General features: G+C 38.6%; 1 protein-coding gene across 2 annotated transcripts in view; it reads right to left on the reverse strand.

Moving 5' to 3' along the window:
* The window catches only part of LOC122079231 (ATP-dependent DNA helicase At3g02060, chloroplastic), a 36617-nt gene that overhangs the window by 17458 nt on the left and 5507 nt on the right, over positions 1-13652 (reverse strand). For both annotated transcript variants that reach the window (XM_042645513.1, XM_042645512.1), the window contains exons 4-8: positions 11464-11598; positions 7531-7655; positions 6615-6754; positions 6001-6071; positions 4127-4288 (exon numbers count right to left, since the gene is read on the reverse strand). In XM_042645513.1, coding sequence (XP_042501447.1) covers positions 4127-4288; positions 6001-6071; positions 6615-6754; positions 7531-7655; positions 11464-11598 — 633 coding nt within the window. The remainder of the gene's footprint in view (positions 1-4126; positions 4289-6000; positions 6072-6614; positions 6755-7530; positions 7656-11463; positions 11599-13652) is intronic.

Below are 13652 nucleotides of genomic sequence, written 5' to 3' on the forward strand. Positions count from 1 at the left end.
TCCCCTCCTCTACAGGTTTATCAGCGCAGGAAGAAGATTAGACAGCCAAGTGGCGAGGTAAATACCCCAGATGCTTCAATCCTTCCACTGTTGGTTTCCTCAGGTGAAGCTCCTCTTCCTCCTCCATCTGATGACTTACCAATTACGCACAGGAAAGGTACCCGTTCTTGCACTCACAAATCTATGATTGTGTATCCTATTGATAAATCTGTATCTTTATCTCATCTTCCCTCTCCTATCCATGGTCTTGCCCTATCTCTTTCCACTAACCCCATTCCCCGTACCCATATTGAAGCCCTCCGTATCCTTGGATGGAAGGTTTCCATGGATGTAGAAATGGATGCCCTTTTAAGTCGTGGTACCTGGAGTCTGGTAGATTTACCTCCTCGTAAGGATCTGGTGAAGTGTCACTAGGTGTACACTGTTAAGTATCATTCTGATGGCTCTGCTGAGAGGTTGAAGGCACGTTTGGTTGTTAAGGGGTATACATAGACATATGGTGTTGATTACTTTGAGACCTTCTCCCCGGTTGCTAGATTGAATTTTGTTCGTCTTTTTATTTCGCTTGCTATCAACTTTGATTGGCCCTTGTTTCAGTTGGACATCAAAAATGCCTTTTTGTATGGTGATCTACAGGAAGAGGTGTATATGGAGCAACCTCCGGGGTATATTGCTCAAGGGGAGAGTACAGGTCGTGTGTGTTGCTACACAAGGCTATATATGGGCTGAAACAGTCTCCTCAGGCATGGTTTGACAAGTTCAATGCTACCATAGTTACTTGTGGTTTTTCTCAGTGTTATTCTGATCATTTTGTGTTTGTTTGTCGCAGAGGTGATAAGCTGGTTGTCTTGGTTGTAAATGTTGATGACATTATTCTGACTGGTAATGATGAGGCAGGAATTTCTGAAGTAAAAGATCATCTCCAGCACCATTTTCAGACAAAGGATCTAGGCCAACTTCATTATTTCCCTGGGATTGAGGTAATCCGCTGCAAAAAAGGGATCAGTCTATCTCAAAGGAAGTATGTGATGAATCTTCTATCTGATACTAGGATGCTTGCATCCAGACCCGTTGATATTCCTATGGACCCTCACCAAAAGTTTGGTGTGGGTGATCGTGAACCTCTCCAGGATGTGCATCAGTACAAGAGCTTGATTGGCAAGTTAATTTACCTCACTGTGACTCGTCCTAACATTTCCTATTTTGTTGGGGTCCTTAGTTCATGCAGACTCCTCAGAAAGCACATTGGGATTTTGTTGTTCGTGTTCGTTATCTAAAAGGTGCTCCTGGAAAAGGGTTGATTTATCATCCAAATCAGCATATAGAACTAGTGGGGTATTCTGATGCTGATTGGGCTGGCTCTGCTAATGATCGGAGATCTACCACCGGATACTGCACTTTTGTTGGAGGTAATCTTGTTATGTGGCGCAGCAAAAAGCAAACTACTATTGCCCTGTCCAGTGCAAAAGTTGAGTACAGAGCCATGGCTCATACCACTGCTGAGTTGATGTGGCTGTGGTCGTTATTTTTGGAGCTGGGGTTTCCAATGACCAAGCCAATGAAAATGTATTGTGACAACCAAGTTGCGGTTTATATTGCTAGTAATCCGGTCTTTCATGAGAGAACCAAACACATAGAAGTGGACTGCCATTTTGTTCGAGATGTTGTTCTGAAGAGGCTGATTAAAACTCCTTTTGTTCCTTCATCGGATTAGTTCGCTGACATGTTCACTAAGTCCTTGTTTGCCCCTACTTTTTGCAATGGTTGTACCAAGCTGAGCATGGGTGATGTGTATGCTCCAGCTTGAGGGGGAGTGTTGGGAATTAGCGCTAATCCCGATAAGGGATTAGCGTCAATTTTAGGACCCGATAGGGGCCTTTTGGACCTATCGGGTCCATATTTTCGTCCTTTAGGGTTGCGGCTTAAGTGAGGGGGCTTTTATGTAATTTCTTCTTTTGTTTTAAGATATATATATATACACTATATTGACCTGCGATCAGTCTATTCTGGACTTATCGCAGGCTGCTCTGTTTCTGAATAGCTTTCGGTCTCCCCTTCTTCTCTTCTCTTCTCTTCTTCTTCTCGTTTCTGGTTCTGGTTACATCTAAATTAATATTGTAACAAGTATTATTTACAGTGTGTGGAGTAGGGCGGCAAACCCCATTACCAGATCTGGAATCCTAATCCCATCGGTAGCCTTAAGAATTGAAGCCCAATATGAATGTCCATACTTGCTCAGACATATGCCACCTGCTTCTTCAGTGAATATCTCATTCTAGTGTAATCCAAGGATGGAAAATGAGGTTGTGGATGACTTGGCTAAACAAGGTGCTGTTTGGTCTAGATTGTATATAGAGGGTTGTAGCCCTTAGTGAGATGTAGCTTTCTTTTTCCCCTGTTTTGAGGTTGTTTTATAGTCACTGTTGTCTGTTGTGGGTTGAGCTATGGATCTTGTCTCCATAGTAGTAACTTCTCTTTTCTTCTGATAAAATTGTAATTTAAAAAAGAAAAAATATTTCCCATACTTAAACAGCCAGATAAGCTATGTAATTTCTGTTTTGCAGAATTTAGTAAAAAACAAGCATAAGAAGTTCCCTGTGTTTTTAACCAAAAAACATAGATCCGCCACCTTTTTTGTGAGGAGTCATAGGTCACCTAGCGGAGGAACAATGCAAGAAGAGGCAGTGGATGGTATCCTAATGAGTAATAACTAAGTCTTGTAAAGCATACTCTTGTGAAGATTTCTCAAAATGGGCGTAAGTGTGAACAACGAAGATCTTATCTCAATTCACCATCCAAGCAAAGGATACCTTTACTTCCATATCCAGACTCCTTTTTTTAATTTTCCCTCAAGCTTCGATTAGAAATCAAGTAAAACAGGCATATAATGGTCAGCAATCTCTGTATACAATCATAGCTTGAGGTCTTAGTGAGATCTCGCTAAAATCTCCTTTTTTGGCTTTGGCGAGCCGGGAGGTCCGAGACAACAGGCGCTACTGAAAAATGGCAATATCTCGATCGAAATCTCGGTTCCTTGCTGAGATTTTGGTTCATTTCTCGGTTTTACCTCAACTCAACCAAGTCACATGATGTTTTGAACCCCATTTCGATGAGATTTCTTGCCTTTCTCTCTAAATCTCACCCGTCTCACCCTACTGTGAAAAGAAGCCCCACATGACCTTGTTTTTTGTTGCTTCTTCTTGCCAAATCTCACCTCTACAGTAGAGATTATCAACTTCAACACTTGGAGATTGAAGATTGACACTTTTTGATGCCTTTTAATTCATTATGCTTATTTAAGCTGTTTCATACTTTTACTTGAATTATATGTGTTCAAAAAGTGCTAGATATTATGTGGAATAGCCTAAGGTAGACCTATGCTATAGAATACCAACCTAGGGTCCGAAATCAAAGTACCATTTTGGGTTTGATTGTAAAAAATCTAATGTTTCCATTGTGTTCAAAAGGCCTAAAATAGGGTAGATGACAAGCTTCAAGGGCTAACAACCACCGAAACCCATCCTCGAGTTTTCCTGAGTTTTGCCGAGTTGTCCTGTCTAAAAATGCATGGTTTCGCTAAGATCTCACCAGTACTAGGTTTTTGGCCTACGCGAAACCATGGGCGAAACTGAGACCTTGAACCTTGTATACAACTCAGAACACCAACCTACATCATGACTCTTTAAATTGTAAAGAATCAGGATCACTACCATCAAACATTACTGCCAGTGCTAAATATCCTCCTTTTTTGCATTATTTCAACATCAACTATGTTATCCCTAAAATATATTCCGCAAGGATTATCCCCACAGGAAATAGATGTCAGTCTACTTTCCACAGCAGAAGAAACTTACAATAATCTATCAAAAATACAGACATTTAAAAATTCTAAGAAAGACAATAGATAACAATATAAAACACATCCTAGAGGGTTGAGACCACTCCTCATTACTTGATGAACCAACAATGAATTCAAAGACAACATATATTTCAGGATGTCTGCCTGCTGATCTGCAATCACACCAATATGCAGTTTACAAGTAAGTCACATCTTTCTCCTTCCAAATTGAACAGATCTTCTCAAAATAAATAATCTATTGAAAAGAAAGAAAGAATACAACAATACCTGATACAGCTGTGCTAAGCCAAATTGCTGAACATCTTGAATTATTATAGTGTTTGCATTCTGAATGTCAAGCCCACTTTCAACTATGTTTGTGCATATTAGAATCTTGATTTCTCCTTGAGCAAACTTTTCCATAGTTTCTTCTAGCTGCTTTGAGTATTGCTGCGAGAAAGGAAAAAGACACAAAATGATAGACTCAGACATTTTATTTAGATTCAATGATTCAATAATGAAGTAGAGGAGGTATATGATAAAAAAAAACATGCTTAATGACAAATGCACGTAAGCACAATAAAACAAGAACATGTGTGAATGGTCAACCGTCAACAAATTAAATTCTGAAGTACAGATAATTATGCATATTGGGTTAACAAAAGTAAATCACTTTTGATTATATAGCTGCCAGTTTCTTGTCAAGCATAGAAGAGACTTTTAGAAGGTTACCACACTTATGATTATACATGACAGAATGATATCTAATGGTAAAGAACAAACTTGACCATACACAAAATGTGCAAAATTTTGACGGTATCGGTCGACTTCTTGAACCATGGCTCTAACCATGGAAGGGTAAGCTCCTCTTCTATGTTGGGTGTGTACAGTTGATTAGATAAGCGCTTTAGTCTTCTTTACTGGAAAAATATTTTCGGGCTACTGATTTCTTGCCTCAAAGAGTCCCTTATGTGTGCCTTCCTCTTGAAAGGCTCAGATTGTGCCAACTTCCTTCGCCCCATCAGTTCGGCTTCCAAAGGAGGAGGGGAGCCTCATCCTGAGAAGAATAAAAGATGTCAAAACCGCCGATATCCTCAAGTTGATTTAGAGGCTGGCTGCCAAGAAGAAAAGCATCTAATTGGGTATACTCTAGACTCCTTCGTCATGACACCATTAGATTGTTCCACTATGTCTAATGCCTCCCGGGTCTAGAGAAAAATATTGAAATATAGGCTCTTTGCCTCCGGGGCTATCAAATCTTGGATCGTTGATGATGCTTCCACTCACCTCCGGTTGGACCATTGTTACCAACCCTAGGTATTCTCATTCACTCAGTTGGAGACACAGCTAGAAACAGTTTGGGGTTCGACAGGCTGGCCATTGTCTTAGATATCCTCAACTACGATGGGTGGGCCCCTACACCTTCCTCCATTCCCCCTCTTCTGGTCATTTGGGATGCTCTACGTTCCATCAGCAGAAGACCCAAAGGCAATGGAGATCAGGTGGTTTGGTCCCCTCATATTTAGGGCTCCTCAGTTCCAACTCCACTTGGGACCTCATCAGGGCTCATGGCTCATGGCTCACAGCCCAAGGATTCCCTAGAGCAAAATAGTCTAGTTCAAGAGATCCATTGCTTGCCACGGTTTTATTGTATGGCATGCCCTCTCCCGCTGCGTCCCTACGCAGTTCTTCCTTATCCCGACTCCCGAGACAGATTCCAGCTTCTCCCAACTACTGAATCTGTTGGAACTCTCCAAAAGATGTGGATCACCTCTTCTTCGCGTGCTCCTTTTCCTCTTCGGTTTGGAAAGGCCTCTAGGCCAAGGTTGGCCAAGGAGGAGAAGGGTCTTACCCTTTGATAGAGAGTGAAATTGTGGGGGACATGTCCCTTGGTGGAAATTCTAGTAGTGACTTTGTGGGCAAGTTTGCCTTTGGTGCTGCTATCCACCACATAAGGTGGGATCATAATCTGAATATTGTGAGTTTTCCACATTTTTCTTGCCATTTTCACATTTAATGACGCCCATGTCAGTAGCACACTAGCACTATAAAAAGATACGCCAATGTTTGCCAATATGTCAAATTTTACACACCACTATGCTGGTTGTATTGCCTAGAAAACCCAATAAATCCACCCAGTCTTGAATTGAAGATGAAGCTACCTTTCCATGTGCAATGGCTATTTCAACATTTCGGAATGACAGCTCAAGAAATTGCATCACTTCTTCAAGTCCTGTGAAATTAGAATGCCAGAGAAATTGAAATAAATTGAGAGATAAAAATGACTACTAATATAATCAGAAAAAATCGTTAAAAATGGAAAAAGATACATAAGGATGCCAAGGATTACTGACAATGGATATTAGGAGTTTCAAAAGGATATTCCCATGCCTTTACAAGTGAAAAGAAAATCAGAGAAATAAAAAGTGTAAACAGTACACGAAAACACAAGTATGGGCAAGAGCCATGATACGCTCATTTTCCAGATTGTGATGGTTATGCAGCAAGTTGCGGTACATGTCCCTCGCGACTCCAACAGACCTTGGCCTATCCTGAATCTCTTGGGACTCCTATACTCTGGATTTACATACTTTTGTTTCATGTTTTTCAATTTTGTTTCATTGCATATTTCTATTCCAAATAAAATGAAATTTGGATTTCACTCGTTTAGGCTGTTGTAAAGAGCAACATATAACGTCTGATATGTGTTTGCAGAAGACTTTGACCAGGGGAAATATTAAAGCTGACCAACACGTATTTGCACATGTTGAGATACCTTTAATACGAGGCAAAACATAGAAAACTTGGCCACCACGATCCAGCTCAAAATTGATTGCTGATAAGACCTTTTCTTCACTGTATGCAGAAAGATGAGTTTTTATAGGAACTCTTTCTGGAGGAGGTGTAGATATTAAACTGAAATAGAAGCAGACTAGTGGTTAGAGGTGCTTCAAAATTCAAAACACATCAACTAGCAACTCAGCTGTACTTACATCTTGGTGGGGTTAGACTGTTGTGCCATATTTGACTTGGCATGAATACATGCCTAAAGTGAAGTCCATTTTACAGAAAAGTGATGTAATAAATTATAAAAACAATTTCCCTAATATATGCTAACAGCCTTCATCTACTATGACAGATTATTCTCAGTTCGGTATCAGTTTCACAGAAATGTCAAGATAGAAATAAAATCCAAAAGATTCTCAAACTACTTTCAATTTCTCATGGTACTACAGAAAATTGATAAAGAATGAGGGGACAAGAAGTAGAAGCTATCCATTTAGTTCCCATGCAGAAGGGATATCAACAAGTTCACTATAGATCCGTAACTGGTCTGAACATTAAAATCCCTGTTTATCCAAACATCGCAGTTGGGCTTTGGAATCATCAGGTAAAAGAGTAATAATTATTGAAGAATATAAGAACTGCAAAATCATCATCATTAATGTATAGAATCAGTGACAAATAAATTACCAGTTACATATGGATGAAATTGCTAGCAATTTGAAGATGATAAAAATTTGGAAATTGCTGAGACTGAAACAAAATCCAAAAATTTTCAAGATTCCACGGACATTAAAACCTTGTGTTATGTTTATATTTGCCACAGCAGACAAATCCCACTGATACGTCACAGTTGAAGAAACATAAGTTCACACACTTAAATGCATGATGAGCAACAGAGCAAATACCTAGCATCACGAAACCCAGTCAACGCCAAGTAAAGGGTTCGAGGTATAGGCGTTGCAGAAAGAGTGAGAACATCAACTGAAGTTTTAAAAGAAGCAATCTTCTCCTTCTGTTTGACACCAAACTTCTGTAATAAAGCGAAAAAGAAATTAAAAAAATAAGGGACAGCACATGCAAGTCAAACATTATTTAGAGTGTTGAGCAAGAAAACCAAAGGCAGAAAAGGAATTAAATCATATCTGGATATATAAATATTTCAAGATACAATTCTTTCCTTTCCTTTCTTATATATCCTTTCAAGAGACAGGATGGTTCTTAATCAATATAAAAGCACCAAGTTTTCATGCAGGTTTCAAGATTGCAAAATCTGCAGATATTCTTCTGTCCTCATCTCAGTCCCTCTTTCCCTCCCAACAGAATCATTACTGGAAAAGTTCCAAATTATATGATGCCTGGACATTGTCCAGGAGAAAAGAGAGTGCCATGAATGACAAACTTGTGTAGATATTCCCTTGCTAACAGGAATGGCCGAAGGGGCACAGACTCCATCAAAGACTTGAACTACAATGTTAGCTACATGTTCAACTTGTTTTGGAAAGCTCAATGATAATAAATTTCTGGGTAGGCTAAATTAAGGTTGTTTTGGCGTAAAACAGATGAAAAAGGAAACTGTACTGGAAAATCAAAATTCCTGCTGTCTTGAAATTTGTAATTTTCAAGGGGGAAAAGTTTACACGAAATATTCCCCCATAAAATTCGCAATTGCTCATCATTGTTGCTCACGATCACAACGGTCCCTAGAGTCTTTGACTGAGAACAAGAGCTAACATTGTTCCTCCACTCCTAGATCTGCAGTTGATTTTCTAGCGACTCTCTGCAACAATGATGGAGAGGCACAAATCCTCTACAGGTACGTCTACCATTTTCTCCCTTCACTCTATTCCTCTCCATTGCCTTCTATCACCTATTCTTCATCTCAGCAACCAGATCGGTGAAGGTTACTCTGCATATTTATGAAGCCTCAATGGAGTTTTTTAGCTGCCTTACGAATTTAGACTCTAGAAATTGGTGGGTAGTTGTTTAATCAATATATGAATCTTTTGTATTACTGTCACTCAATGATTGGCTTCCTCTTAGTTTTCACTTTCGGTTAGACATTAAAGACAAGGAAACTGTGTTTACTGCTGGTCTCCGCCTTTCGCACTATGTTGATCCTTATGTGTGATTCTAAATCCGTAATTGTTTGTGATTGTTCTATGCTTTATGTCCTTCAATATTTTGTACGCTACTGATAAAATTTTCTTCCTTCTTTTTTTTTTTTTTTTTTTTTTTTTTTTTTTTTTTTGGTAATGAACAAACTATCAAAGAAGAGAAGACCTCAGGAACAAGAAAGGGCAAGTTCACACAGATGTTGACTATTTCCTATAATTAAGGTCTCAAAAAGAAGAAAGTTCCCTTTTTTTGATTTGGATAATGCCCATAAATTAATCATATAACTTTTCCTTGAAACTATTGTGACATTTTGTACCATGGTGGTGTTATAGTGTTAGAGGTGACATTTATAATTTGTGGTAGTATTTAGGTTTATGTTTATGAATCGTGCTGTTTAGAAAGTGTGGTGGTGTTTATGTTAAGTGATTAAGTATGGATACTAATGTCATTGTAACAAGTCAGCGATTATTATTAATACATGTTACTGCTCACGGTTAGACTGACTAGCCAAACTGTTATTTTCTCCCCAATTGATCTCCCTCTCTTCCTCTCTTGGTTTTCATTTTTCCTCCTCTTCTCTTCTGCTTCTTTTCTTCTCCTCTTCTTCTTCTTCTTCTTCTTCTTCTTCTTCTTCTTCTTCACTGATTCTAGTTATGATATTTTGATTTTGTAACATGATGTCAGAGCGATAAAGAAGGAAATATAATACATATGAAACCCTAGTTAATTGACTGAATAAGAACTAGGACTTCTTATGGTTGTTTATTACGCAACCATAGTTCGAGATTTCATGAAATTTCATGAAATATTTTGGTTTTGAAATGGCATGCGACACTGGTTGTTCCAAGCTGGGTATGGGACTCCAGCTTGAGGGGGAGTGTTAAACAATTACTGTGAGGGGGAAGTCTAAATTTATGTTTAAGTCTATCATGAGTCATAGTTTATGTTAAAGTCATGTTGAGTCATTGTTGTCTACTTTACTTAGTCTTTGGCTGTATTTGACTTTTAGTAGAATTCTTTAATACATTATATGTTATGGACCTAGGCCACGATAGAGACTATTCTGAATCCTATCGTGGCTCTAGGATTTCCCCCTTCTTCTCCATCATTATCTCCCTCCTTCCTCTTTTTTCTTCTCTTTGTCATCTCCTTCCTCTCGTAGCTACTGGTTTAAGGTTCTACAATCGTTACACTAGTTAAATGCCTAATCCTGTAAGGCATGGGTGTTCTAATAACACTTTTAAGAATTGCTAGTGTACCCATTGGTTGATTGAGAAAATAATCCAACAGGTTGCAAACTAAGGGTGTACCTTCTGCACAAGGCTCCCACCTGCAGGATCAGCGGATATGCATGCAGCCTTACCCCTGGTCGCAGAGAGGCTCTTTCCTGTTTTGAACCCGCAACCACTGGGTTGCAAATTGCAATGGAGCAACCAGATTGTAGTGCCAAGGCCACCCTCTAACAGGTTGTAAATTGCATTTCCATGGGTGTCAAATCCATTTAAAGGTTACCAGAACTAGAGCAGGCACACGCGGTTGGAGAAATGCCAGAAGAGATCAATTGAAGGCCTGCAATTTTGAATCTTATGGTCCAGAATTACAGTTTGGTCCTGCCAGCTACTAGGGCGAAATGTCATCAAATGTAGGTCTAGATTGAGTAGTAAATAGATTAACGGAACTTTTTTTTTGGATAAATAAAAAATTACTTACCACAAAAGAAGAAAAATATACAAGGGAGAAAGGGGGAGGGAGCCTAAAGGGAGGAAGCCCAAAAGAGGGAAGAAACCCAAGAGAAGGGGGAGAACACCCATAGGGGGGAGGATTAGAGACGAGCAAAAAATGAAAAATGGAACTTGCTATTAAATGTAGAAATGCATTCATTCCATAATTATATCCGGTAAGCCAACTTTAGTTATGTCTTCATCCCCGGTCCTACTCCTCATGAATCGTTTAAGACTGGAGATAATAAAGCAAGCCTTAGGAAGCAATCTAACAAAGACACTTCACTTTGAACACACTTTCTGTTGCTTTGGACGAATCACTTATGGCTCATGTATTTGTGGGTCCCAAGTCCATATATGGTTCTCACAACCATATAATATAGGCTAACTAATTCAAATTTGTCTAAGTGGCATTTTATGTTGGCAAACAAGTATTGAAAAATATCACACTGATATTTTCTCTCTTGGAAACACATTGGAAAAATTTTTTACTTTCAATTTTATGCTGAAACAAACGGAACCTAAATAACTAACAATGCCAAATACTAACAGAACATTAAATAATAAGTCAATATACCAAAACAGTGAAAATATGCAGGCTTGCACAAATAAAGGGAGTATATATAACTATATAAGCTCATGATTTATGATTAGAAAAACTGACACTAAATGACTTTTAAATATGATAAAGGTCCGAGTTAGACAACCTTATGGCAATGACAAACAGCAATCATCCCACAATTAATCACCAAATAGCTTCTCAAGAGGCCAAAATCACTAGATTTTGGAATAATGAATAACTATGAACACAACTCCAGCAAAGGCAATAATAAAGACTTATACCATGAAATTGTGTCACTTCCTCTAAATGTTTCTTCTTTCCATAAAAAATGTGACTACCAAAATAGGGAAGAAAAAAAGGTCTTTTAGTCAACAAAGGAATGAATGATAAAGCAAGCCTCAGGATTCACAACATACATAAGCCATGAGAAGGAATCAAACCTGTTCCTCGTCAACAACAAGAAGCCCAAGATTATTATAAACAACCCGATTTCCAAGAAGCGCGTGAGTTCCAACAATGATTTCCAAATGCCCATGTTTAATCATTGAAAGATGCTCTTCTTTCTCTGCCTTGGTCTGTGTATGTAACAACTTCAGAATCACAAAATAGGAATATTTTCAGCAGTATCTGATACAGAACAGACTAATTTTCAAAGATCTAGGGCTGCGTTGCTAGGAAATCATAGCAGGAATAGGCTTATAACAGGTTAGTGTTTAAAGGAATTAGAGAAATTAAGGAAAGATCAGGGACAGGTGTTGTCCTGGGTCTGTGAAGTGTACCCTAAACAGTAAAATTGCCAACAGGCACAAGAATAAATAGCATTAAATCATATAAGAAAGTAGCAACAAGTAAGTAACAGCACAGAAGTAATAGCCGCAGCAAACTACCAGCAGGAGAACTTGGGCATAGCCATGAGGAAGAAGACCTGCAGGTTCCTTTTTATAATCTTCATATACAACCCTATTCCATAGATCCATTCACTCCAACATCCATCTCTGATGAAAATCTCAAAATAGGAAAAAAATAGAATAAAACAGACTATAATTCTAGGATTTTAAATATCCTACTGGACCCTGATGCAGTACCAACAAGGGTTTACACAAGGAGAACCAAGACCAAGGTCGACCCCAAGTGGCTAACTGGGTCGACCCAGATCTGGTCCAAGTCAGCCCACGATTTGGGCTGCTGATGGGGTTACTAATTAGTTATTTAGTTTCTATTTTGAAGTCCTAAATTAGTTTCTAATTTCAAGTCATTGTTAGTTTCTAATTTCTGTCAAGACTAGTTTCTATTTTCATTAGATTCCAATTTCTAGTTTTTAGTAACTTCTTGTAATCAGTTTTTAGTAACTCTGAGTTACTGTTATCTGTAAACCCTCCCCATCATTATAAATAAAGAAGAGGGATCTTTTATAAGCCACGATTTTGATTATTAAGAAAACAACTCTCTTGTTGCTACCGCTGGGTATCCATGGCTATTTTCTTGTGTTAGATTGAGGAAGAAGGACTTGGTGTACGATCCAAGTGACTCCTTGCGGTGGGAAGTCCAGGAGGTCTGCTTCTATGTTTATTCTCTTTAAGTTCTTTGTTTATTCTCGAGGTTTATCAAGGCTACAAATCAGGTATGTGATTTCTGAACTCGCCCAGAAAATTCTGCAAAAACAGAGCATCCACCCCTACTGGAATATCCAAGTCTGATTCTAAGATTGGCTCAGTTTTTTTGGTCGACTGTTCCTTAATATCCAAGCATGGTTCGACCCAATTTTGGGATGATTCTGTCCACTCAATCTTGAGTTATTAGAAATCACCAATTCCTTGTCTTTTAGTGGCCTGTTGTGTCCTAACTTGAGGTCGATTACTGTGACTGATTTTATGTTACTTCCTTAAGATGGTGAGTCATTATTGTTGTTGATTTGAACCTCTAAAGACCTCTGGAGTTTTCTGGTTGTGTTTATTTAGTCTACTGCTGCCCTGTCATAATCTATATTGGTAATCTGAAATCTGTCAACTGCTGAAATTGCTACTGTTCTGTTATGGTTGTGGACTGTTGATACCATAGTCTGGTTGTTGATTAGTCCTTTTTGTTCAGTGCTGATATCTGGTCATAAAGCCCCAAATTCTGGTTTGACAAATCTAGTGGTTAAGGACTGTTGACTAGTTAATATTGGACTGTTATTGCTGCTCACTGTTGGGTGATTATTGGTTGTTCTCTGGTTTATAATTTCCTGCAGTCCTGGGTCTGGTTTGGTTGTCAAATCTACCCTTACATTAGACCCAATTTTAAAAACAAAGACCAAAAAAAACCCCTCCAGAGAAAATCTTATAACCGCTTGCCCAAGTAACAACTCTAGACTCATGGCCTTCACTAATTGCCCAATAACAAATAAAAGACTCATAACAAAATAAACTCATTACAAATAAAACAATTGAGAACCAGAGAATTGGAGAATGATTTGGCTTGTCGAATATGAAAGAGGCCACTCTTATTTATAATGTAGATATGCAGTCAAAGGGTGTCAACTATCGAAGGTAGTACAAGGCTAGGTAGCACACGTACACAACGTGGCATACTTATCCTATCACATACACGATGTGACATACTTATCCTATCCTTGACACACACAAAAAAA

Source organism: Macadamia integrifolia, chromosome 5 (genome assembly GCF_013358625.1).
Source record: "Macadamia integrifolia cultivar HAES 741 chromosome 5, SCU_Mint_v3, whole genome shotgun sequence".
In the NCBI taxonomy this organism is placed as follows: Eukaryota; Viridiplantae; Streptophyta; class Magnoliopsida; order Proteales; family Proteaceae; genus Macadamia; species Macadamia integrifolia.